The sequence below is a fragment of the Rhopalosiphum padi genome, chromosome 4 (assembly GCF_020882245.1).
Source record: "Rhopalosiphum padi isolate XX-2018 chromosome 4, ASM2088224v1, whole genome shotgun sequence".
NCBI lineage: Eukaryota > Metazoa > Arthropoda > Insecta > Hemiptera > Aphididae > Rhopalosiphum > Rhopalosiphum padi.
This window is the reverse complement of record NC_083600.1, coordinates 1,666,395-1,694,147: the sequence shown is the minus strand read 5'-3', so window position 1 is coordinate 1,694,147 and position 27,753 is coordinate 1,666,395. Positions and strand designations below refer to the sequence as shown.

Here is a 27,753-nt window from a genome sequence, read left to right as displayed (position 1 = left end):
AAATATTAGACAACTTGTAACAATGTGTTTTATTATTTTTGTATATACTATACAGAATGTATGAAAATAATGGAAAAATTACAATTCAGAATAATAATTAGATATTTCATATTAAACTAGTAATTTGTCATGTTAAATATTAATTAAGTTTTTCTAAATTACCTTTGTGTTACTTTGTGTTTTATTTTATTATTGATGCAGTTAACAATTGTTTTTAATGTTCCTTTATTTAAAAAAAAATATTAAGTATTATGTAATTATATTTTATTAAATAATTTACATACATAAAAATGGTCTTTTTCGTTAAAAAATCAAAAATTCAATAATTATTTATTTTTATACTGTACTATACAAGTTGACAATTTACTTATTTTTACGTATTGTACTCATCATAACTTATAAACTAAAAAATTACTTTTTAATAATACTTTAAATAATTATAATCCTGAAAAATATCGCAATATATCGATAGCAGTGACTATAGAAAATGTTCCACTACTATCGTAAGTGACCAATTTAAAATTACAATAGTTGGTAGTTATAACGGCGAAAGGAACTCTTTAATCATTACTTCTTACCTAGTTATTATCTTAATAACTATATGTAACTAACTCTCCATTCTGTCCATTCTTCAATTTTGTTTGGCGCAATAATGACGTCATGATGACGAATACATCGGGCGTACCTATGAATTGACTAAAATATGACTCACAAATCATAGTAATATAATATAAATATTATATGTATAATGTATACATCATTAACCTAACCAGATGATGATTTGCGGTACCTATATATAGTATTCATGATAATTTTTATATTAGAACAAGTCAGGGCGGTTAATCGCAGTAATTATTTTTGAACTTCGCTTCCAAATAAGTGAAAAAAATAAAGTAGACTATACCACCACTACTACTGATATAGGTAATTATACCCTCTCCTCTTTCCAATCGTATTATTCATAGTAAAACAACATACGCGCAAATAATTCAGTATAAAATATATACTCGTGAAAAGCAACACAATTGATGTTTGCCGTAGGTTTTGTAGTGATCGCCGTCGAACTGGAATAAGTCGTTGTAATAATAATATTGACAATAATAATATACAACGTCACTGTTGTGCCTACCGTTCAAGTTCAATAACGGTACCATACTACCATCGCCGACCAATCCACATAGCACATAGCACGTAAGAAGTTACGGTTACGCCGGTGAAAAGGAGCATTACATTGCATAATATAATCCTTTTTAGATCTTGCTCTGTGCGGACGCGCGTAAGTGTACGCCAACCGTTAAATAAATACGAGTAGTGTCACCAATATTCCGTGTGCAGCTGGCTGAACGGTTGAATTTGCCATGTCGGACGTGTGGCCTATTCCGTTTGTCCAATTGTACGCGGTCGCCATTCTACTGGTCGCGTTCCTGTTCTACGTGTACCTAACGTACCACTATCGCAGATGGTCGCGACTCGGCGTACCGCAGGCTGAGCCAACGCCGCCGTTCGGCAGCCTTAGCGACGTGGTCATGGGCCGTATACCACTCGTAGATATCATCCAATCGCTGTACCATAAATTCGACGGACATCGGTATTTCGGCATCTACGAGGGACGTGAACCGCTGCTGGTGATTCGCGACTCAGAACTGGTGCATACCATCATGGTAAAGGACTTCCGATCTTTCGTCGACCGAAACGCGAGCAAGGAGTCGTTCAAGCACGACAAGCTGTTTGATCACTTGGTGCACCTGCGGGGAGAACAGTGGAAAGCGATCAGGGCCAAGTTGAGTCCGACTTTTTCGGCGGCTAAGCTCAAATTCATGTTGGGCGACATAAACGTGTGCACGACGCGTCTGATCGACAACTTGAACAATCAAATGATGAGCAACAATGGTAATGATGTACAATATAACACACGTGACCATGTCATACTAAGCATGCTCTACTCGCTTTTTTCGATAATGCAGTTATTCAAAATCTGATGTTTAGCATTTTTAAATAAACATCAAAATTAAAAGGAAAAAATAGAGGTGAGCATGTTAGGTGAGAACTGCTCTATATGTATATATAAATATAAAAGTATGAGTACTTATATTAGGGCATTTGCAATATTTATTATTTACTATACTCGGGTCAAAATGTTCAATTTGTTTACGAAATTCATTAGTTCTCATATTTTTTATACTTAACAGAAACAAGTCCAAATTTAGTCCAATGACTAAATAATGCGTGTAGGCCATAAGGTATATTTATGCATACGTACTACTCGTACTAGGACTAGGTGTAGCAGGAATCCACATTCTTAATTAGGAATTAATATATTAATAATGCTACATTGCAAAAATACTAAAATAACTCATTAATTACCTTCCTGAGTACTAATTATTTACCTATATACCATTGATTAAATATACTATAAATATATTTAATCAATGTATATACTTTAGCATATATTTTATACGATAAATTTTAATTTATTTATATTTTATATTCAAGTATTTTTATAATCATACATTGTAAAATATTATAAATGGATACATCATTATGTAAATAAATAATACATATTACATACATATAATTACATTAAAAAACCATATTAAGATAAAAACATTTTGCAAATGATAATTTTACAATACAATTACGATTAATTATATTAATATATTTTATCACAGATTAATAAACCTAATTTTTTAATAATTTTTATAATACAATAGCCACTTGTAGTTTAATCTACAATACTTTATATCAGTGACATTGTAATTTTTAATAATGATTATTTTATCATTTTATATCGGTATCTATGCATAATATTTAATTATATAACTATTTTAAGTACTTATTTAAAAAAAATCATTTCGTAGTTAAATTTGAGCTTAGATTTGTTGGTATAAACTCTATATTATGTGTACTAATGACAGTGCCGTAGCCATGGAGGATGATCCCTCTCCCCCCCTCCCCCGAAATATTAAGATAATTTAAAAATATTTTAATTTTTAATGGTAAAAATCGCAACAAAAATCTTAAATTATATTGTACTAAAATTGATCACCCCTCCTCCTCCCCCGAAGAAAAATCCTGACGTCACTGACCAATGATATAACAAACACGATAGGTATTATAAAATACTTTATATAAATATAGTCGTAAGCTCGTAAGACCATAACGTTATAAACAAATTAGACTGTTTATACTTAAATACACATATTTCAAATAGTTAGGTATTCTAATTTCTAATTATTATTAATTTATACCTAAAAAACAAAGCAGACAATTTTTTATCTTGTACAGGAATTGTTGATGTGAGTGAAGCATCGGCTCAATTTACAACTGATACTATTGGCCGTTGTGCTTTTGGTCTAGACTGCAATACATTATCAAATCCGGATTCTGAATTTCGTCGTACAGGACAAGCCATCTTTGCGCCGAGACTTCGATCGACTTTACTAAATCTAATCAGACTATTTGGTTTTGGTCGGCTTTTAGATGTATTTAGAATACGTGGTATGCCTAGTAACATTTATGACTTTTTTGATAATCTACTTGAGACAACAATGGAACAACATAAACATGGAAAAAATTCACGAAACGATTTTATAGCACTTTTAGTAAAATTGAAAGAAGAAGAAAAACTAAAGGAAAATGAAAAAAGTAAGATATTTTTATATTATTATAACCTTATAATATATATCTAACATTAGTATATCATTAAATAAATACAATAAATATATCGAAATTACATTTACGAAAAATGAATATAAGATTTATACTGGTTACAGTCATATTATATAGACCAGCGGTTTCCAACCCATGGGCCGTGGGTCACGTAGAACTAGGTCGTGGACCATATAATATTAACATTAATAACGTATTTATTTAAAATAATATTATTAACCTAATATAATAGTATATTTATTATATATACATGACACATGTATATAAGTGTGTTGTTAGTCATTAGTGAGCCTAAAAAATATCACAGTATATCTAGCTTTATTATAGTTGTTTCAATATGTGTTAGGTGGACATTTGCTCATTTAGTTTAGTTTTATACTTTTTATTACTTTTTATACTATTTTTATGTAATTTTATTTCCCCGACTAAATATTATATTATAGAAGTTAATCGGTAATAAAATATTAATTATAAATCTTTACTAAGTATTGTTTATTTTTACTCGGTAGCTTTATAAAAGCTATTACCAGTATTACCTACTTATTAAAACACTAAAAAAGGATTCAACTATTAGCTATAGAGCACTAATTCAATAATTACTAATTAAGTATATTGATAGACGATAAGTATAATATACATTAAATTGTACTTAAATCTAGTAATTTTTTCCAATATAGTTATTAATGTTTTATAATTATATTAATAATAGCATATAAATAATGATCAATCATTAGCTTAAATATAACTTGAATAAAGAATACTCTATTTTATTATTATTAGCTAATAATCTATAAGTTATAACTATAAGCTTATAATGTACATAATCACTATTAAAATTAAGAAATGAATTCGATTAATTTCAAATGCATTTTTTTTGTATATACATAAATTACAAAAATAACTTAATTATACCACGAAATGTATTATAGTATTAATTAAAATAAAATCTATCTTGAGAAAATATGTAATGTACAGTATAATATTGTTATTCAATTAAGAATTACTTTTCAGAATTATTTACTGATGACATATTAGCAGCAAATACATTCGTATTCTTTGTGGCTGGTTTTGAAACTACAGCTTCCACAATTAGTTATTGTTTATACGAGTTAGCGATGAATCCTGAAATTCAAGTAAAATTACGAGAAAAAATCAAGCAAACACTGGACGCAAACGATGGAAAGCTTGGATATGATACGTTAAAAGACCTGAAATATTTGGATATGGTGATAAATGGTTAGTATATATGTATATTGCGTTATGTTGTAGATCTATAGTAAATTAAATATTATTAGATAAAATATATTTTTAATTTTTTTTTTAAATATACATTTAGAGACATTCAGACTGCATCCACCAGTTCCCGTTTTAAATCGAGTTTGCACTCAGAAATACACATTTGCAGACAGTAACATAACTCTAAATGTTGGTGAGAAAATAATAATTCCCATATATTCAATACATCATGATCCCAAGTATTATTCAGACCCAGAAATTTTTGATCCTGAACGATTTAGTGAAGAAAACATGAGTTCAATACCACATGGCACGTTCCTCCCGTTTGGTGATGGACCTAGGATATGTATAGGTAATTAACTATAATTACTACGATCAATGCATTTTAATTTTTTTTTAATAATGTATGACGTCCTTAAAAACGTAGGTTTGCGATTCGCGATGATGGAAGCCAAAACTGGACTAGCGGAAATATTGTCAAAATTCGAAATATCACCATGTAAAGAAACACAATCTCCAATCAAAACTAAACCAAGGTCGATTTTACTCACACCAAACGAATCAATTCGATTATCATTCAAAAGTATTGATCAATAATATAGCAATCAAAATATTGTATTATTCAATGATAAGGGTTAATTAATAATTAAAAAGTATTAATAAATTATTCTGTTATCAATGCATCTGCGATGTGTTATTTGTTGCTATTATTTTTTTCACATAAGACTAGGTATCATCACTTCAATTTTCGATACAATAATTTAAAGTATGCAATCATTAATGCTCCTTTTAATGCACATTAGGCTCATGACGTATATTAATTATTTAAAACGATTGATGAACTCGAACTAACTCATACTCTAAAATTAAAAAAAAAGCATATGAACAAGTTAATGAAAATTAAAATTTACAGAGATGAAACCAATGAAAATATACAATTATTGGCCTCTAAATCTAACATGCGGCCGTATACATTTTCAAACAAAATAACAAATTATAACAGTTTAATATGTTTAATTTCCTAAAGGAATATTGATAATGCCAAGCCAATGCAATTGATACGTTGCAATAATTTAAGTAACTATGCAACTATGTACATAATACATATATATATTTGTAACTTATAAATTATAATATAATATTATATAGGTAAAATACATATAAATAATTATTGTCTAAAATCTTAACTACAAAAATAAATATTAATTTATCCCTAATTTTCATTACAAGCAATTATAGATAATTTTCTGTAATAAATCGCAAATCATTACGGTTACCGTTCTACCTCCAACCACATTTTGTAAAAATATTGACCAAAACATAGTTTGGTGTACTGACTTCTATTTTGATCGTGGAAGATGATATTGATGAAAGAATAAAAAATATTCCAATTGACTTTCCTTTTAAATTAGATACGATAGTCAGCGTGTCCACTGATGTGATGGTGACCGACCGACTCGCGGCCCGTCGTGGGCCCGGCGAAGTGGCCCAGCAACGGTGTCGGTTTGGTGTGCGGCATGCCCAGCTCCGTCCAGTGGCGCGTGCAATACGCGTACACGCCAACAGGGCAGCAGCACCAACACAGTAGCCGGCCACCGGTACGATCTCTAGCCAGCAACAACGAAATACTCTAACTAATGAGAATTTGGAAGCGTTTATGTTGATGTCCGTGGAAAAGCGAACATTAGCTTCTATTGATGACGATATTTTAATTAACAGAATCGGGATAACTAGTGAAGTTATGAAAAAACCTAATTATGTAAAAAAGGAATTACTTTAAGAGTTAATTTTAATGTATAGGTATTATATTAAAATGTGTACACTGTATCTATATAAAAATATCCTATACATATTATGTGTAATTTTTTATATCTACATAAAATGTTGAAAATATGTTTTAAATAATAAAGGTTATTTATCATTATTATTTTTTTTACATACTTATGAGTTTATGACCAAATCCTCTGTTAATTTTTGGCCTGGCAAAAAAATTCCGGGCCTGAAATATTAACTCAGTTCGCCCCGGAGTATATAATGACTCATTACTGTCGTAAATTTGTAGTCAGCTGTTGCCGTTGGTAATACGCCTTGTTGTTAATACGTTCACGTTCACGTTTAACACGTTGCCTCAGATTTTTCTTGCCTTTACCTAATTACCTAATAAAACATAAATTCAACTAAGTATATTTTAAAATAAATGACATCGAAGATGTAGTGGACCACAACCAAAGTGTAAATGAATCAGGATACGATAAAAACAGTTTTAAAAGAAAATTTAGTGATTATTTTGAAATTAAAAGTTTGAATAATGAAATTTCTGATAACCTAATCAAATTTTTAAAACTATTAAATCATCACTGCCAGTGGCGGCCATGACACCTGCGTATCACGAAGTTGCGATCATACCTATATATTTAGCCATGTTAGCGACCACGTTAAAACTGTTGTCTATGTAAGCATGGCTAAATATATGGCCATGCATGTAAGTACCTATTCTAATGCTAGTAGTTAGTAGATACCTAACCTAATGAGTCCAGTAGTCCGACTCAAGGTAATTTTAATTTAAATATTTTTAAATATTGTCCGATGTAAAATATTGAATAAATAAGTTTTAATTCTAAATGTTAAATGTACCTAAATAAATTATTGAATTTAACCAGAATCACAAATTGATCCGATTTGAACACTACTACAGTTGCGTATTTGAAAAAATTGTAACAATTGGTAAGATAAATACATTTAATTTATTGAATATTTGAATTTAATAGATCATTAGTTTATTTTATTATTGTGTTGTTATTGTAATTATTTTTATCTTTTTGGTAATTCAATCTCCTATAAATATTATATCAGGTATATCATTAAAAATTAAATGTTAGTCAGTGATTTTAATCATTATTTATATAATTAATAATTTAGTTATTACTTTATTTGTATGGATCTTTAATTCTTATGAACTTAAATTCAGTATTCACACAATAAATATCTATAAATTATCAACTATCTTTCACTCAGCTTAAAAAGTAATATGTCTGTGAAAGAGATGGATCCTGCACAAAAGCTTGTTCTGAAATCAAATAAATGTGAACCTGAACATTTTAAAAACAGTTCTCACAAGGATAGAGTGTTTGAAGTACTTCAGTCTTCACGTAACCAGTATGATTAAATGTTTTAATCTGCTTGCTAAATAACTTCTAATAATACATTTTTAATTTTAGGGATGACAATTTTTGTGATATTAAATTACTAACAGATGACGGCACTATAGTATTTGGACATAAAAGTATATTGGCATCAGCTACTCCTTACTTCAAGGCTATGTTTTCTAGTTTTGCCGAAAGTAATAAAGATCTTGTTATTATAAGAAAGTTAGATTCAACCATTTTACAACTGTTGATAGACTACATTTATACAGGAGAAATCATGATCACTCAAGAAATTGTACAAGTATTATTGTATTTATACATACTGAATTTGTTACGTATCAATGTCTACCATATGAAATTAAATTGGTTGTTGTTTGCTCAAGGTTGTGTTACCAGCTGCAGACCTCTTTCAGCTGGACTATGTAAAACAAGTATGCATTGACTTTTTACAAAAACAATTGGATCCTTCAAATTGTCTTAGCATTAAAGCATTTGCTGACTTACATAACTGTATAGAATTGTTGTCAAGCTGTGAAGCACATATTAAAAAACAGTTTTTGTATGATAAATATAACTTTATTTGCTGGATCCCTCAGTAACTTGCATTAATTATAATTATTTTTGTTCTAGAAAAGTGGTTGAACATGATGAGTTTCTATCTTTATCATCCGGAAAAGTGATTAAGTTAATCTCCTGTAACGATATTAATGTTCCATTTGAGGAAAAAGTAAGAAAATTGAAATTAATAAATGTTTTATATTTTTATTGGAAAAGAATTGGGTAAATAATACCATTGATTATAAATAGAATATAGTATATAGGTATTTCATATTATGTGAATCACATAGGTATTTTAAATTAAAATTAATAAATGGAAGATTGTCTCATATATAGAATAAACAATTATTTTAAAAACTATATTCAAATATATATTTGCAGTATTTTAGAATTTCTACTTTACAATACTAAGAAACAGGAAATGCCTTTGAATTATTCCCTTTTGCCCTTTGGTACCTTCTGAAGGTGACTGACTATATAATAAACTTGCATAATAGACTACATTATTTAATAATGTATATTGTATAATATATCGTCCGAAACGTTGTATATTTTTAATATAACACAAAATATCAGCTTTGGTTTTTATGAAATTTGTCCTAATTTTCAATGTTTTTATATTACACCATATACTATTCTATTTGCAAGAAAAGTAAGGAAAATGAACAATTCACTTTTAAAATGTGCATTGCTTGTATTGAAATTTAAAAAAAAAAAATGTTTACAGAGAGACATAAATGATCCTCTTATTTTACTCTAAACATCCATGTTTTAATTAATCGGTAATAATTCATAGTAATGTGATAAATTTCCAATAAAATATACACTATTGATTATCGATCTAGGACAATTGGACATCAAATATATATATATAAAAATTATGAATGTCAAACATAGTTATTTATATTAATTATATTACTTATTTTATGTAATAATATTAAAAAATTATCAACATTTTATTTTAATGCAGAGAAATATTTTGAGTGATTTCGCGTAAAAATGATATTTTAGTTCTAGTGTCATCTTTGAATAATTTTTAGGTTAAATTAATATATTTTGATGATGATCTATTATAATATTATTTATTTTCTTTGTATAATTATTTTTACATCCAATTGTCCCCACGTCCATTTATCCCTATTTGATTGATTATGCATTATATACACTATATATACTTTAAGATTGTCCAGTGCAGATTTTTGATTTAGTAAAAAAAAGAATTATTTATAATTATACTTAGTTGTTTTCCACTGTTAACATTTTATATTTTTATGTTATTAAATTAGTATATACTATACTACTATAGCATTAATTATTTTATTATTATTAATTTAATATAAAACTCATGGTAATATAGGTATTCATTCTTTTTTTATTTTACAACAAATAATTAAAATTTTGGGTATAAGGTATATTTAATGTATTATAATATAAACGATTATACCATAGGAAAGAAACAGGTATATCATAATTCATAATACATATTATATTGAATTTACATAATATCTAAAAACGTAGATACCGAACAAAAATAAAGTTGTAGTAGCAACATGCTAATAGATATTTTTTTTCTGCAAAAAAAAATTGAGGGATCATAGATATGTTTTTGGGCATCAACTGTAAACTGTAAATCATAAGAATTCTTGGCTATGAGTAGATTTAAAATCATTGTTTATGGTTTAAAATTTGTTCAAAAATGATGGGCATTCAGTCACTATAGTAAAGAAGTACAGTACATACAGGGGCAGTGCTAGACTGTAGTAAGGGTAGGCAAGTTCCCCCCTCAACATTTGATATTGTCCCCCTATATTTAGTGTTAAAATTATGGAAGTAAATAAAGAAATTGTAAATCATTATTAATATATAATATTAATTACTATAAATAGATTTTAGACTTAAGTTATATTATTTAAAGTTTGAATGTTCTATTCAAATTAAATATGCTGTTTTGCACATTTAGAAATAAAAATGCTCAATTAAGTTAATACTATCTAGTAACTGTAAACTTTATAAAATCTCATACATTTAAAAATAAAGTTTTATATTGTTACATACAAATAAAAGAAAATTGAGGGAATTTAAAACTTTACTGTAGTACATTTATGATAATGATATAGTAAGTATATTTTTAATTATTTATTTAGAAATTTAACACGTTATAGCCAAAACATTTTTAGTAATACTTTTTTGAAAATATGTTATAAATAAATAAATGGGTGATCGAGTAGCCAAACATAAATGCCACACCAGAAAAAAATTTGACTCAATATCTACACTAATTTTATACTTTTTCCTGGGCAAAAAATATGCTAGATCCAGCTCTAGATATACTATTATGATTTTTTTCTATAATAGACGCTGATCTTCTATATTATAATAACATTTTTATACGTAATAATTAAATTTTATTTATTTATTTAGGTATTTGAATGCGTCATTAAATGGGTTAAACATGAATTTAAATTGAGAAGATGGTTTTTACCAAATCTAATGGAACATGTGCGTTTACCATTAATTTCAAAAGAGTATTTATTAGAAAAAGTAGTTGATGAACCTCTTCTTAAAAATAATTCTATATGTATATTTTTTTTTCATAAATATAAATTTATTATTTCTAAATGTATATAATTTATTATTATTATATTTTTAGGTAAAAATTATGTATTTGAAGCATTACGTTTTTCTTTAATTAAGTTAACAAATACTTCCAGTATTCCACAAACGATTTGGAGTAAACCTAGGTTACAACAACAAGTATGTATACTTTATTGTTGATTTACCTTTAAAATGTGTTTAATTATGTAATTTGTATAGGTTATTCTAGTGTTAGGTTGGTCTGACTTTGAAAAGAAGAATATTACAAATTGGTATGAGCCAGCAACCAACCTAATGCATATTGCACCGAAAATGATTAAATCCCGTGATAAAGCTAGTTTGTGTGTTGTAAAAGATCAATTTGTGTTTGCTATAAGTGGTTATAAATCACATCTTCTTCCAAAAGACAACTTTATGCTTGATATATCTTCATCATCATGTTGGGTTCGCAGGATTGGAACGTTAGTAAGCCGAATAAATTTTGGAATTGGAGTATTAGATAATTGTATATATGCTGTAAGTCATGCTAATATATTACTTATTTTATGTTATAAATACTATATTTTTATATTATATTAAATGCTAGATTGGTGGAAATGATATTAAACGCAATTCACTAAATAGTGTAGAGGTTTTTAACCTTTTTACTGAACAATGGAAAATGGTATCTAGTATGTCTAATGAGAGATGTAAATTTAGTGTTGGAATACTCAATAACCTCATATATGTAGTAAATAATTTTATTATATTAACTATGTCATATATTTTAACTTATTAATTTATGTAGATAGGAGGTTTGAATTTGAAATCTGTCGAATGTTATGATCCCAGTCTTGACAAATGGAACCCAGTTGCAGAAATGTCAAATAGGCGGTATAATCATGGTGTAGGAGTTTTGGATGGTATAATGTATGCCATTGGTGGAACTAATGGAACATCTCTTAAAAGTGTTGAAGCCTACAGTCCAACTGCTGGAGTTTGGTCGTCTATTGCCGATATGAATTTATATCGAGAAAATCCTGGTGACTATAATAATTAATTTTTTAGAAAATCTACAAAAATTAATAGGTTTTCATCATTTTTTTTTATTACAGGAGTAGTGGCATATGATGGTTTATTATATGTTTTTGGAGGAAGTTCTAATTTGTTGAACATATTTGATATTTCAAGTTCTGTTGAAATTTATAATCCCAGAACCAATTCCTGGTTAGTGAAAACAATATCAATAAGTCATCGAATTTATGGAGCAGTGGTAGTTAATAGGCCACCATATTTACAAACTAATTAGTAGAAACAATATCTTTATTGTGATTTTAACCTTATTCATTTTTGACTGATAAATGATAATATATAAATTAGTGTTCTAGGTTTCCGTCTATTTCACATTTTATTTATTTACCTTTACTAAAAGCCATTTACAAGCCATAGAGTTTCTTAATTATATAATACCCTTTACCTAAATAACGTTTATGATGAGGTATCTTGCATATGGATGGCTGAAGATGACTGCATAACATTCCATTAGGTTTTGAAGAATCTATGTATGTCGTAGGTACATTATTCGTGGATACTGAACAACGAGGGCCAGCAGGAAAGGTTGGTTGGATTATGTGTATACGCTAAATTCTGAAACAAACATTTAAACTCAAACCCATTTTCATATTATATATACCAACTTTCAATCAAAACAATAGAGTATTCACATATAGGTCAATAGGTGTATTAAGCATAGGATGCGCCCAGGCAAGCCCTGTGATTTTTCATGGGCTGAAGAGCCCTATGCCTCAATCTACCTAAATAATTAATTTCATTCAATTTTAGATCTTTTTTTAAAGCGAATTTTAAAAAAAAAATTGAATAATTCATTATAATTAATTTAAGATTTAAGCAGGATAAATTTGTCTTGGTTGATGGCATGCATGTTAAATATGAATATAAGTTATAATTCAAAATACTACAAAATATGTTGTTAACATTTTCCAAAGTTTCAGAGGAAGATTTATTTACTGAACTGAAACTTTATAATTTTATCAAAATGATATGAAATTAAATGGTGCTACTAGTGAATTTGTTTATGAATGGATTCATTGGTTAAAAAAAAACTGGAAATTCCACACTGTATACTTGTGTTTTTAAAACTTTAAAAATGTTTACAATCATACCTGTAACTAGCTGAACGCGTGAACACGTTTTTTAAAAACTAACTACATATAATAAAAAACAAATTATGCAGTACAATGGGTCATGAACGTTTGGAATCATTATTACTGCTTTTTACAGAACAAGAAATTGTATCGAACGTAGATTTAAATGCAGTAATATACTAATATATGAATTCAATAATATGGGTAATAGACGAATATCTCATTTCTTAGTACATAAAATATTAAAATGCATTTATGATTTCTAGTTATTTAGTTCATAATTATTATATTTGTTAGATAATTATACTTTATTTTAATTTACTAGTACCTGTTTAGTATAAACTATTAAGTATTTAAAATAATATACTTAAAATTAAATTACACTTCGTAAGAAAATGGGTTTATAAGATAGTTGATCAGACATCAGAAGGCTGATAATAAATATGGGCACTACCCGCTTTTAAAGTCTGCGCTCTGCGCTCGTGTATGGTATTAACTATTAAGTTATTAACAGTGCTTGAATTGGGGGAGGACGTTTTTTTTTCTTTAGCGTACCCCTTCTATTTATTTAAACGAAACGCAACATTTGATGTAATGAATTTGTAAATCATCAGTTTTTTGAGTTTTTTCTGATGCAAAATATACCTCTATAACCTATTAGAGCTATAATATTTGTATATTTGTATAGACTATGAAAAAAAAAATTGGTTAATAATAATGGGTAATTAATATAATCAATCGTTGGACTGCGGCGACCACACCTAGACCCTATTTTTCTATGCGACCGCTGCAATCCTAGATATTGTGAACGTAACTATTTTTCAATTTTATTAAAATAATATATAAAAGAAGAAGATGTCAATATGTCAAATCTATGAGTGTTTTTTCAACAAATTTTACACTAATTCGCTTTTAACATCGATTGGCTACAGTTGAGTTAATTGCTAATATTTTATAGGAAATCTGTAAAAAAAAAATATTCATAACTAAGTGTTTTTAAATAATAAACTTAACTAAATGAACCTGGATATATGTATTACTAAAAAAGATCTTGTATAATAGACAATTATTATACGTTACAATTTTACAAACATTACCAAAAAAATAAATTAACGTTTTCGTAATGTGTACAATGTTTCGAACAGATTCGTATGTTATTCAACGACGTCACAGCCACCGAATAATCGGATCAGAATCGAATCGCACGCATTGTCAGATCATCACAGCGGCACACGAGACGGGCAGCTCAAACGAGAGCGATACACCCGTAACGCGGAACTCTGAGAGTCACTGGAACTGTGCCATATGCTCGCTAGATAAGACGTACGCGCGACTTGTCATTTCTGTGGAACGTAACCCGCCGTAACTCTGCGCATATGTCGACAATGACAATAAAGCACAGGGAAACGGGGTTTTACGAATATACGTTCTGTTTGGGAAACATACTTGAACACTTACGAATAACGTATTCCTACGAATGGCTGTTTATCACATAACACGGAAATAGAAAAAATAAAATATGCATTAACGTAAATATTTAATACAGATGTGACGATCAGAGTTCGCGCAAACGCAACAAACCAGCCACTGATGCACCGTCCGAACGGTGTCAGACTTATATTAAAGACCATGGAACAAGGCCAAGGTCGAACTTTGTTTGTGCATATTAGAGCTGCGAATGGGTATGAATATAAATATGAATAAAATCACTATTTAAAAATACGAGTACAAGCAATGTAATGTGCAGGCAACATAATATTATGTTAAAGATAAAAAAATATAGATACCAGATGCCTTCCCTAATCGCGCAAGTCTGCCCGGGGTGGGTCTTACTACGACGGAGGAAAGACAGTGACTGTGAATGCTGGTCTTTTGCAGGGCCTTTTATACCCGGTTCATTAGCGATTACATAAGACCGGTCTCTTGTTTTGTAACAGATAACAAAAAACCGTAGAAACCCCAATAGTGCAATCGCCGATAAACACACAATTTAAATAAAAGTTATTATGAGAATAAAATAATTATAATAAAAATAGTAATATTAATAATAATAATAAGATTAGGAATAAGAATAATAAAAATGATAATAATTAAAAGGGAAAGAAGAATCTAGAACCTTATCCGTGCATCTCCCCGACAGGAACTGAACGAAAAAATCCCACCTCTCGGGCAAAAAATTAAAATATTAAACAATTATTTATTATGTACAAACTTTACACGGGATTTTAAGACGTTTCCAGAGTTTTTTCCAACACGTTCTTTTCGTATTCGCGTACTTAGTTTGCGTCTTTTGAAAGCCGTGCGTATATACGATTTTTTCGGCGTACGACCGCCGACAACAGTCCCCCGGACGTTTTTCTTCATTCTTTTTATTTTCGCACATAGGATCGCGGACGCTGATCGATGTACGCGATATTTATTCTAATGTTATTACTTATTGCTCTAATGTACACGTATATAATATGCGTTTGATTCGAAGCCCATTTGTCGATGTACAATACTGTTTTTTTTTTTATTCAATAAATTGCATTATATATTTATATTATTTTTGTTGTTCTCGGTAGCTAAACTTTTACGTCATACTTATATCTTCAACCATAAAATCGTTTCTCGACGACGTTTGTGTCGCACAATACTGTATGTCTGTATACACCAATACACCCAGTATTGATGTATACATATACATATATATATAGGTAATAATACATGATAAGTTTTTTGTAGGTGTATTGATGGAGTTATTATAATAACATGTTATATATCTTTATAAATCGTAATTTAAATTATAATGTCATTGAATGATGTGTAATAAATAAATAAGTGTTTCTTTATTTTAAAATATTTTTATATAATAAATGTAATGATTTTTGGTGATTATGGGTAGCTGAAGGTGATGTGGGGGGCTTTGCTCTGCACAGTAATGTGATATTGAATTTTGTGTGGAATGCTCGTTCATCCAACATCCACTGAGTCCCCCTTCTAGTTTTTTTCCAAATCAAGCACTGGTTATTAACATATATATTTATATACGAGATACACATTTTTCCTTCACGCATGGTCTGTCGTATAGTAAGCGTAAAGTTAAAGAAAAGATATAATAATATATTATATCGTGTCTCAGCTATTCACCTTACTCTAGTGGAGTATAATATTCGTTTTCACTGCATTCGTCCGCGAAACAATTTTTAGGTACTTGTTTTTATCTACGATTTCGGCATCAAATCAATTCTCAATCGTACTGTACCCCGGTACCCGTTCAAAACACTAACGTGTATATTTAGTATATACTGAAACTGGTACGATTGACAACGCTCGAAATTGAACAATGAAATAACCACTGACCCAAAAAAATAACAGTACTATTGTACTGAGAATGAGATTATGTGTAACGTTGCTAAACTAGGTATACTCAAATCAAAATAAAATAAAATAATTAAACATTAAATTAAATAACTCATAAATTTCAGAAAAACTTTAGCAAAATTTCATTGTCAATATACATACCTACCTATAATACAAACATTTAAAGATAAGTTACATTTTAATTCCTCGATATTGGTGATGTTCAAAACAAAACCAAAAGACTCAAAATCTTGGTCTTGGGGTAATGGGTATATACGTTAGTATTGGTCTTGCGCAAGACTCTTGCTATTTTTTGGAGGTTGATGCTGCTAAACGTAAATTTGTAATGTCACGCGTAGATGAAAGAGAGAGAAAACAAATGATGTGCTGACATCCTCTTAAATATGCATAGGTATAATAAGAATAATATAGGTATTTTAATTTTTAATTCATGGATAACCATTATAGATTGTTAACGAATATGTAGAACTATGAATTATAGTTATATTATTTTTATTTTACTTAGTGCCGGCGCTAGGTATTGCGGGGCCCTGGACAAAGTATTAGCCATTAGGTACCCCAGAGTAGTCCATTCTAATATTATACATGTGTGATGTGTAGTATAAAATAATACATTTATAGACTTATAATTTGTTAATTTAAATTGTAATTATGTAAAATGTCAATGTGCCTCACGGTATTAAGATGATAATTAAAAATCGCAGGGCCCTGGACATTTGTCCCATTTGTCCTCCCCTAGCACAGCCGCACCGGCACTGAATTTTTACTATACACTTATTTTTAATTAGTAATTAATATTTATAAGGTATAATCAAGTACCTACAAGGCTACAAATAGTGCAATGTTGTAGTTGTATATTCCTGTCCAGAAGTAGAAGCCCCGAAGAAATTGGCAACCGATCTCGATGTTTTTTTATAGGAAAGAGTTTTTCACACTCTTTCTTATGCATAATAAATGCTTTTTTAGCTTAGATGTGTTCGGGTGTTCCTGTTGCTGTTTTTCATCAATATTTTTGTTTTTTCGCACAATTTACAAAGTCTAAAAATTTCATTATTCAAAATTTTAATTTCAAAATAATCACTAAATTTTCTTTTATTACTGTTTTTGTTGTCTTCTGATTCATTTACACTTTCATTTTGGTCCACTACATTAGTGGTTTTCAACCTTCTTGGATCGCGCCTTCGTTTTTTTATTTTTTTATTATTATTACGTTTTTTTAAAAAACGTTGTTTTATTCATCAAAATTTGATTTAATTACTGATAAAATATTTATATGATACCTTTACAATTTTGATTAATTTACTCTTAAAAATTGAATTAATTTATAATACAACATTATTTTATAATATATTATTATAAGCATTCACAATAAATTTAAATATAAAATACATAAATAACATTTTAAAAATGTACGATTTAACTTGTTATTCGCGTGTTAATGGGATACTTGAGCCAAGGCCGTATTTGAGGGGAGGGGTCCAGGAGGCAGGGCCGTATTAGCGCATAGGCACTATAGGCACTGTCCCTAGGGCCTATACGATCATTTTTGGGGCCTACAAAAATAAAATGTGTGGCTACTATTTTTTTTTTGTTACAATTATCTTGTTTAATACTTAAATACGAGGGATAAAGAAATATTCAAATTGGTGTAAAAAAAGTTTTTTTATGGTTTTAACAATTTAATTTTCTATATATTTGTAGACTGAGTAAAATTAATTGATTTTAAGATTTATTAAAATTATTATCATATAAAAGTTTAGATTTGATTTTTTTTTTTTTAATGGATTAACATCGAAATTCAACACTTCCTCTCCTAAACAGAAGGTTTTATACCCATTTAAATACTGGACACCGCAGTGCTGTATAAACAAACGCATAGGAATTAAAAGCACTCTGCCTATAGGGCCAAAGCTGCAACTGAAAAAAATTTCGGAGGGGGGTTCAACATTTTTTTAAAATATAAATACTGAAAATTTATAGTCAATTAACTTAATTCATCACTATAAAATATTTCTATTTTTAAAAAAATCTTGAGGGGTTCAGACCCCTGAACCCTCCTCCAGTTACGGCTTTGCCTAGGGCCTACAATTGTATTAATCCGGGTCTGCCAGGAGGTCCGGACAATCCTTGAAATTTTTAAGTAGAAATATTTTAAAAAAAATGTTGGACCTACATGCAGCCATATGTATATACATTTTACTTCAAAAAAAAAAAAAAATTATGACAGTTTATTGTTTAATATGTTTAATTTCCTAAAGAAATATTGATAATGCAAAGCAATGCAATTATACGTTGCAATAATTTGAGTAGGTAACTATGCAACTATGTACATATATATTTGTAACTTATTATATAATATTATATAGGTATTTATATATAAATAAATATTGTCTAAAATCTACACTTCAAAAATAAATATTAATTTATCCCTAATTTTCATTTCAAGTAATCATAGATAATGTTCTGGAACAAATCGCAAATCATAACCGTTCGGCCCTCATCCACATTTATAAAAATATTGACCAAAACATAGAGTTTGGTGTACTAATAACTGTTTTAATCGTGGAGATGATATGATATTGATCAAAGAATAAAAAATATTCCAATTGACTTTCCTTTAAAAATTAAATACGATAGATGCTTTTAATCCTGCAATGTTAGTGAACAAATATGTTAACCAATACATTTCAATGCGCATTGAATCGCACATAAACGTATATCCAAATAAGAATATGCGCCATAACATGATATTAAATAAATTAAATTATTGCGTCCAAAGGCGGGCTTCTGGAGCTTCTCCTGTCCCGTTATTACTTACCTATTAATAATTATTATTATTACTATGTATCGTTTCTACGGTCACATCTTAACGAGGCCAAAACATCGATTACTGCACGAGCAAAACAAGATTATTTTATATAATTATGGACTGTGCCCGAGAGTCAGAGTGGGGAATTCCCACTACAGATTAAATAGTAATGACGGCATATTATTATTATTATTATTATACTCACGTCATCGTTTATCGTTAACGCAGTGTATAGTCAGTACCGACGCCGTTATCCACGGATATTGTCCATAAATTTATCTGTGCCGATCTGCGCCAACCGTTTACGTCGCTTGTGATGATCTCCTTCAGTAGTTGGCTGGAGATCGTACCGGTGGCCGCTATTGCGTCGGTGCTGCTGGCGTACGCGTACTGCACGCGCCACTACGGGCACTGGACGGCGCTGGGCGTGCCACACACCAAACCGACACCGTTGCTGGGCCACTTCGCCGGGCCCACGACGGGCCGCGAGTCGGCCACCATCACAGTGGACACGCTCTACCGGCGGTTCACCAGCCATCGGTACTTTGGGCTGTACCAGCTCCGGCACCCCATGCTTGTGGTGCGTGACCCCGAACTGGTACACGCGGTGCTGGCCACAGAGTTCGGGTCGTTCCACGATCGGTTGATGAGCCGAACGTCGTTCGAACACGACGGGCTGTTCAACAGTCTGGTGAACCTGAGGGGCGACAGGTGGAAAGCGGTCCGGGCTAAGTTGAGCCCCACGTTTACCGTGGCCAAGCTCAAAGCCATGTTCGCCAGTCTGCACGTGTGCACCGGCCAACTCGTCGACAAACTGTTGCTATTGACGTCCGGTGGCCAAGGTATAATATTTCATAATATTATGCGCCCATATATTATACAAGATGCATAATATCACGGTCGACGTCAATAATTTAATCAATTTTGATATAGTATTTATATATAAATATTATACACCTGCTGGCAATCGCTATACAATATAGAAACTAGAAAGCTTAAAAAACTCTCAAATGAATAATGTAGTTTTTTAATATTATAGATACTGTAGATACACGTGAAGAATCCGAATAAAAATTTCATTAATTTTTTCCGAAATCATAATTACAATATTAATGTGTATCAAAATCTATGACAAAAACAACATAATAATCTAGTTCATAATCCGATTGTTATTTGCTGCTTTACGTAAATTAACACTTCATATTAAATTATAATAACTGTTGTCAGTTAAAAGACCAATGTCGGCAATGTCACATAGTCACATTAAATATTGTCTGCTAAGTACTCACCAACTATAATATAGACATATTATCATGCTGCGAGTTACATACTTTACGACGCATGATTTCGCTTAGGTATATAATAGGTAATTTGGAGCGTCGCAGGTTAGCGAATACCTCATATACACTTTAAAATGAGTGAAGCTTTTAGTTATACCTATTAAGCCTTTTGATAAAAAATAAAATAAATAATCACTTACTATTAAACTGCAGGCTGAAGTTGAGTGTTTTATTATATTAGGTATACGCCGCGTTGAATAATAAGTGAAAGCTGTTTTTAGACTATCACTTTTTGAGTGCATAAACACATTTTAGGTCAATATATTATTATAACAATAGTACAGCGGTTCTTAACCTGTAGTCCGCGGCCCCTTGGGGGTCCGCGATACTCATGTTAGGGGTCCACGGTGGTTTTAAGAATATTAAAAATAAAATAATTTATATTACAGTTTTATAAAAAATTAAGTTTAATAAAAATAATTATAAATGTATATGTTTTTTTACGTCTACTTTTATGATTTGTAATATAAAATAATTATTATGATTTTGGTTATGATAACATCTATAGATGTTTTGTAAAAAAAAGTATTCGACAAAAAATTGATAGGTGGTTTGCGATTTCTAAAAATCTTTCATCGGGGGTCCGTGTTCTACAAAAGGTTAAGAATCGCTGCAATAGTACAATAAAAAAAACCGTTTCGTTTAAACTCAAATATAAATTAGCGTCTACCAATCAGATATTTCTATGGTAGATAGTTTAATTTAAAAGAAACGTAATTTAAAATTAATAAATTTGTGACTGTCATAGGTACATATTATGACTTTTAATTTATTTTTAATATCTTTCAAAAAGAACCATTTTAAGTATAAAATTAGCTTTTATAAGAATGTACCTACTTTAATAAATCACAAATTAGCTATTATAATATTATATATTTATATTATTATTTAAATAGTAAATACGTCAAGTATCTTATATTAAAACCCGTATCAAGCAAATTTTACAAACGACTAATCAATAATATATTCGTATTAAAAGTATTTTTTTTTTATAAAAATTAAATACATAACGTTATTATTTTTACGTAATTGTACTACGTTACAATAAATATTCCAAATTAAATTTCTGTGTATATTACTTTGTAGCTTATATATTCTAAACATCTAATTTACCAATCATTATAACTTAAAAGTGACCTAAACTTAAATTGGTTATAAATAATAACAAATCCTAAAATTACACACATGAGGTAAATTGTAATTTATTAAATACAATATATTATGTATTTATGTCCACATTTCGATTTTACCGAGTAAAAATATATAGGTATAACCCAATTTACAATATTAGACAATTTAGAAATATATATTTGGTATTTTTATTAAGTTATAATTATTATAGTATTATGTAGTTAGTATTTTTACTATAAAGCTTACAAACATATTCGGTAATATATTAATATATCTATTAAAATAAAAACAATAATATATGTTGTGATTTAACATATTGCGTTTGTATTTAATAATAACTAGCATCATTATATTTGTTGTACACAGGTATTGTTAATGTCACCGATATATCATCAAAATTTACAATCGATACAATTGGAAGGTGTGCTTTTGGGATAAATTGCAATACTCTTTTTGACTCAAACACAGAATTTCAACGAGCTGGACAAGCGGTCTTTACACCCACACTGAAATCATCTGTATTAAACTTCATGAGGTTAATTGATCTAGGATGGCTTGTGGACTTGTTCCGATTACGTAGTATGCCCGATTTAGTCTATGAATTTTATTTAAACTTATTTCAAGATACAATGGAGTTACGTAAAAGCGAGAAAGAAGATCGCAATGATTTCATTTCGATTTTAACCAAATTGAGGAACGATGAAAAAAAAAACAACAGTCGAATTGGTAATTTGTATAAAAGACATTTTAAATACTTATTCACATAGGGGTAAATAGTGTTTGAATTTTTTTTGTGGGGGGGGGGCTCACTGGATACTTTTATGATGTTTTTTTATTATCACAAAACATCATTATTTTTGGGGGGACTAAGCTCCGCCCCCTATTTCTGCCTATATTTATATGCAATGATTCATTTGATACATTACGAGACTACAGTTAAGTAGATATCTACCTAGTAACTATAGTAAATGTAATATACCAATGTAATTACTAGGAAACCGATTTAAATGCTCTAAAAAACAAGAAAAATGCCTAAAAAATATACTCGTACAATTATTTTTAACATTGAAAAAAATTGTTTAATTACCTATATAAATGTTTAATCTTAGGTATTAATTATTCATATGATTTTTATCATCTTCTATTTCTCCTATCTACTTTTTACCCTGACAATTATTTCTAAAAAATAAATATACAATTTAGACAGATACATACATTATACTTTTACCTTGTGTTTCATAATAGCATTGTAGTATTATTAGGTGCCGTATAATTTTGATTGAATTTTATCAATTTCTATATAAAAATGACTTAAAAACATAAAAAAAAATGCAAAATAAAAGTTACATTTTTTAATTCATTGATGTATGAAATGAACTTTGTGCTTGGAAAGCAATGTTTTCGGAAAAAAATGCAATTTGTATTTAAATCCGTTCCCAAGTATTATTACTTATAATTTATATAGTTATTATTTTATCATGAATCAAGTCGAATATGTGAACAGTGTTTTGCATATCAAACAAAGTTGATGCCCCTTCTTGAATAAATCCTGATTGTGCAATTGTTCTAAGAATCTAACATAATTACTAAGAAATTCATTAATTTTAATATTATTTTTTACATAAACTGACTTTATCATGCAAGTACGTATAATAATAACGGTGTTAAATATGTTATTATTTGATAATATTGTTTTTAATGTTTATAGGTATTTACTTTAATACTGCTCGTGTGTTTGAACAAAATAACAACTAATTAATTGAATAAAATATTTCTAATATATGTAATTCGGATCCCTTATCTTCTCTAGACTATATATTAATCAATTGAGATATTGTAATGATAACCACTAATCTTTATCAGTGGCGCCGAAGTCTATGTTGAGATCGGACCATGACCCAGCCTCTTTTTTGAAAAATGTGGCTAGCAGGCCACATTATATTAACATCACAACTTTATTACAAGTAAATGTATATTTTTACACCCCTCCCCCCAAATTGAATATTTTTTTTTACGCCAATGGGTATCAAGGCCACTAAGTTTTGAAATTGCCTGACACATTTTAAAAACTTCGGCGCCACTGTTCTTTATAATTAATGGTTAACTAGAGTCTAGAATGCCCACATCATTATAATATTTACTATATAATAATATATCTTATTGTATATACAGTCACACAGATGCCTATATTATAATAATATAGAGTATAGACATCTATGATTATATTTTATTGTTATGCGTATACCCTTATCATCTAAACAAACTTATTGTTCTATCGATTTGGACGACACTCATCGATCATCGGCCAGATCTCTAAAAGAGCAAACTCCTAGTAGTCTCAGCATATGCCTCCGGGCTCCGGCTGTGGTCATGCGTAATGACTATAATGACTAATGAGTTATGTAATATATATATATTACTTATAGGTATAGAAATATAAATAAAAAGTGTGTGCGCAATATATAATAATATATATTTACCTTTTTGCGTATACACTCTAGTAGACAAGTTTACTACCTTCTCATGTATTTATTAAACACGCATGTAAGTTTATACATAAGGGTTTAATTATATTATAATATATTAACTTACCCTAATTCAATTGCAGACTTACCATTTATTTTATATTTAACTGTACCTACTACCTAAAAAGGAAGAAAAAATAGGTTTAATATTTATCTATTTATAATTTAATACTAATTAAGAACATAATTAATACATTGGAAATATTTGAAAGAATATTTTTATTATTTAAGAATACTAAATGTATATGGGTGTCATTTGAGTCGATAGAACAGTTTGTTTAGATAAAGGCATAATAATAAATAATCACAGATGTTTATACATTATAATTTATAATATAAATGTCTATTTGAATATATAAATGCAAAAAGATATGTATATAATGACATTCTTGTCACTCTTATTATATTAATCGATATATAATAATTAATTATTAATTGTACTAACTGAATTTTAACAATTTTCAGAATTATTTACTGATGATGTCTTAGCTTCAAATGCATTTATATTTTTCGCGGCTGGCTTTGAAACCACTGCATCTGCTATGAGCTATTGTCTTTATGAGTTAGCTTTGAATCAAGACATTCAAGTCGAATTGCGCAAACAAATCAAGCACACGCTAAATGAAAACGAAGGGATTCTCACTTACGATGTGGTGAAAGATATGAAATATTTGGATATGGTGTTAAATGGTTAGAGCACAAGTTTAGTGTAAAACACCTCGAAGATAATAACAAAAAAATATTTTCTTTTTTTTTAAACTATAACTTATTATTACTACAAATACCTATTATTTTAGAAACGTTGAGAATACATCCACCTGGACCTGCTCTACTGCGAGTATGTACTAAAAAATTTAAAATACCAGACAGTGACATAACTTTGGACATCGGTACGAAAGTTTTGATACCCACATATTCACTACAACACGATCCCGTATATTATCCAAATCCAGAAGTATTTGATCCTCTGCGGTTCACCGAGGATAATAAAGCTTCGAGACCAAATGGAACATTCCTGCCATTTGGCGATGGACCTAGGATTTGTATCGGTAAAAGTTGTTTACTTAAATATTGTATATTGTATCTTACTACGTAGTTCGGATAATCACTAAAATATCAAAACTGCAGGACAAATAATATATTCTGTGATATTTATTATATCTTTTTTGTTCGGCGCAAATAGGTTTACGTTTCGCAATGATGGAAGCCAAAACAGGACTAGCAGAAATAATATCAAAATTCGAAGTATTTCCGTGTAAAGATACAAAAATTCCTATTAAATTAAATCCAAGATCTATTCTACTGACACCAAATGAACCAATATGTTTATTGTTTAAACAAATTAAGTGATTTTTTTATTAAAAATAACAATTAGTTTTTAAACTAATTAAAACTATTATAAATTTAAAATAATATATTAAAAATAATATTAAAGTACTTAAGTACCATATTTTTTTTTTACTTTATTACGTTTTTGTAATAATATATTTTTTTTATTTTTAAATAGATAATTATAATAAATAGAAATACATTTTTTATAATAGATACTTATATAATTAACACTTAAACATCATTTTCATGCTTCAATTATGTTAAACGTATATTCTTATATATATTAAAAAATGAACTATTTATAAGGTATAAATAAAACATATCAATGGTGTAGAACACTCGCTTCAGGTTGTTCAATTGAACTGCCTTAAAAATTAGGTCGGTGGGTGGGTGGGTTATTAAATAATAGATAGTATACTTTAAAGTGTCTTTCTGCAATAATTTTAATAAACACAATAATTTTATTAAATTATTTATATTTAAAATGAAATATTTATTTATAGCTATACTTAAAAATTAATAATTGAAAGGTTGGTAAATTGGAAGGAGTGGGTGGATCGATTTAATTATTTGTACTGCCTGTTTCAATTTCACTCGGGGCCAATAGACCTAGATAATATAGAGATAGGTCATAGGTAGGTCATTCCATGGCATAGTTATGATTTTGTTCTGGGGACTCTATATAATTTATTGGATAAACGTAAAGTGGGGGGCTTTGCCCCACACCCTCTAACAGGTTTTTATATTTTTTTATGCATAATTACAGTTAAATTTTACATAAAAATTTAATTACCTATCATAAATTCTATAGTTTATAAAATAAGATCCAATTTCCTAGGTTTTTTGGCTAACTCGTTTATTAATTCCTCTGTGTAATTGTCTATGTTTTTGAGGACAGCTAACATAGTTAATCCATTCAATTGATCCTGTTTTATGACAAATAATGGTTATTAATTAATTATTATAAAAATATAAATACAATCGTTTTATGGCAATGCATAAAAAGCTAGTGTTTTTTATTCTTATTTCAGACATGGTATTTCTTAAATACGTCATTATTCTTTTTAGAGGTGAAAACATCCGCTTAGGCGTAGTAAAGGAGACAGCTAGGCAATATACATACAATTTTGATAATTTTAAATATATTAGGAAATAAATGAACACTATATTCAGTAAGAGCTAGAAGAGTGAAGAGCTGATTTTTGAATATTATAGATGATCTGCTTAGTTTGCGCCTCCAAAAATTTAGCTCAACCTGTAAAATGTCAAAGTTTTCTATATCTGGAGAGTATCGCGTATGATAGGCAATAGATATAATTTGAGAGCCAAGGTAAGGACGTGGTGGATTATATCCGAGATTATAACATAATGTGGGAAATTTTATAATCAAATAATCTTATATCGAGTACAAGTCAACGCATTATAAAAAAAAAAAGCTCTGGGAGGGATCTATCCCCATCGTCACCCTATAAAGTATAACTACACCACTGAGGTCATTGATAACCTAAAATCAGTTTAAAATACTCCAAAGATTCAAATTATAATATATTATAAAATAATATTGTAAGACGTAATTAGATTAAGTTAAATTGTAAAAAAACTTATAAGTTTTAATATGTAAATTTCAATAATTTTAAATTTATTAACAGATTGTTATTTAAGGGGTTTCGTATAGGCAATATTCGACATATATTGTAATTTTGCATAATAAAATAATATCGAGAATAATAATCAGTAAATGCAACAGATGAACAGAAATAAAATAAAGGTATGTATGAATTCGTTGGTCATTTTCAAATAAAGTATATAAATATGGTAAGCTTTAATTTCTGATGAAATCTTAAGTTTAAAAAATATCAAAACTATTAGGAACTTAGGAACTTATTAGACATTTTAAGGTTATAG

At 29.0% G+C, this 27,753-nt stretch overlaps 3 protein-coding genes and 1 long non-coding RNA gene across 6 annotated transcripts; 3 read left to right on the top strand and 1 right to left on the bottom strand.

The window, feature by feature from the left end:
• Nucleotides 1-996: 996 nt before the first annotated feature.
• Nucleotides 997-5,588, top strand: LOC132928558 (cytochrome P450 6a2-like). The gene is made up of 6 exons (XM_060993331.1): nt 997-1,191; nt 1,255-1,890; nt 3,286-3,645; nt 4,681-4,905; nt 5,006-5,257; nt 5,333-5,588. Exons 2-6 carry the CDS (start codon nt 1,359-1,361, stop codon nt 5,500-5,502), a joined length of 1,539 nt encoding a protein of 512 aa, XP_060849314.1. The 5' UTR covers nt 997-1,191; nt 1,255-1,358; the 3' UTR covers nt 5,503-5,588.
• Nucleotides 5,589-6,872: 1,284 nt separating this feature from the next.
• Nucleotides 6,873-19,863, bottom strand: LOC132928561 (uncharacterized). Its single transcript, XR_009662041.1, has 3 exons — nt 19,726-19,863; nt 12,661-12,830; nt 6,873-7,062 (listed from the first exon to the last, which is right to left on the bottom strand). It is a non-coding gene; the product is annotated as an uncharacterized LOC132928561 (long non-coding RNA).
• LOC132928557 (ring canal kelch homolog) lies at nt 7,332-12,582 on the top strand. 3 transcript variants are annotated; one of them, XM_060993329.1, is made up of 11 exons: nt 7,332-7,629; nt 7,921-8,061; nt 8,124-8,352; nt 8,435-8,610; nt 8,682-8,778; nt 11,031-11,187; nt 11,260-11,363; nt 11,424-11,720; nt 11,791-11,931; nt 11,992-12,226; nt 12,299-12,582. In XM_060993329.1, the coding sequence occupies exons 2-11, from the start codon at nt 7,934-7,936 to the stop codon at nt 12,490-12,492; spliced, it is 1,758 nt and encodes a 585-aa protein (XP_060849312.1). In that variant the 5' UTR covers nt 7,332-7,629; nt 7,921-7,933; the 3' UTR covers nt 12,493-12,582. The 3 variants fall into 3 exon arrangements, with proteins under 3 accessions (XP_060849312.1, XP_060849313.1, XP_060849311.1); XM_060993328.1 differs by having other exon boundaries at nt 7,334-7,629; nt 11,791-11,934; XM_060993330.1 differs by lacking the exon at nt 11,791-11,931.
• Nucleotides 19,744-25,966, top strand: LOC132928559 (cytochrome P450 6a2-like). Its single transcript, XM_060993332.1, has 5 exons — nt 19,744-20,362; nt 22,358-22,717; nt 24,982-25,206; nt 25,314-25,565; nt 25,700-25,966. The coding sequence occupies exons 1-5, from the start codon at nt 19,837-19,839 to the stop codon at nt 25,864-25,866; spliced, it is 1,530 nt and encodes a 509-aa protein (XP_060849315.1). The 5' UTR covers nt 19,744-19,836; the 3' UTR covers nt 25,867-25,966.
• Nucleotides 25,967-27,753: the final 1,787 nt, after the last annotated feature.

Coding starts and splice junctions, on each gene's coding strand:
- LOC132928558 (XM_060993331.1), top strand. CDS start 1,359: ATGTCGGACGTGTGGCCTATTCCGTTTGTCCAATTGTACGCGGTCGCC. Junction 1,891..3,285: donor TCAAATGATGAGCAACAATG/GTAATGATGTAC, acceptor TATCTTGTACAG/GAATTGTTGATGTGAGTGAA. Junction 4,906..5,005: donor TTTGGATATGGTGATAAATG/GTTAGTATATAT, acceptor ATATACATTTAG/AGACATTCAGACTGCATCCA.
- LOC132928557 (XM_060993328.1), top strand. CDS start 7,934: ATGTCTGTGAAAGAGATGGATCCTGCACAAAAGCTTGTTCTGAAATCA. Junction 8,779..11,030: donor ATGTTCCATTTGAGGAAAAA/GTAAGAAAATTG, acceptor TTATTTATTTAG/GTATTTGAATGCGTCATTAA. Junction 11,935..11,991: donor TCAATAACCTCATATATGTA/GTAAATAATTTT, acceptor TAATTTATGTAG/ATAGGAGGTTTGAATTTGAA.
- LOC132928559 (XM_060993332.1), top strand. CDS start 19,837: ATGATCTCCTTCAGTAGTTGGCTGGAGATCGTACCGGTGGCCGCTATT. Junction 20,363..22,357: donor ATTGACGTCCGGTGGCCAAG/GTATAATATTTC, acceptor TGTTGTACACAG/GTATTGTTAATGTCACCGAT. Junction 22,718..24,981: donor AAAAAACAACAGTCGAATTG/GTAATTTGTATA, acceptor AACAATTTTCAG/AATTATTTACTGATGATGTC.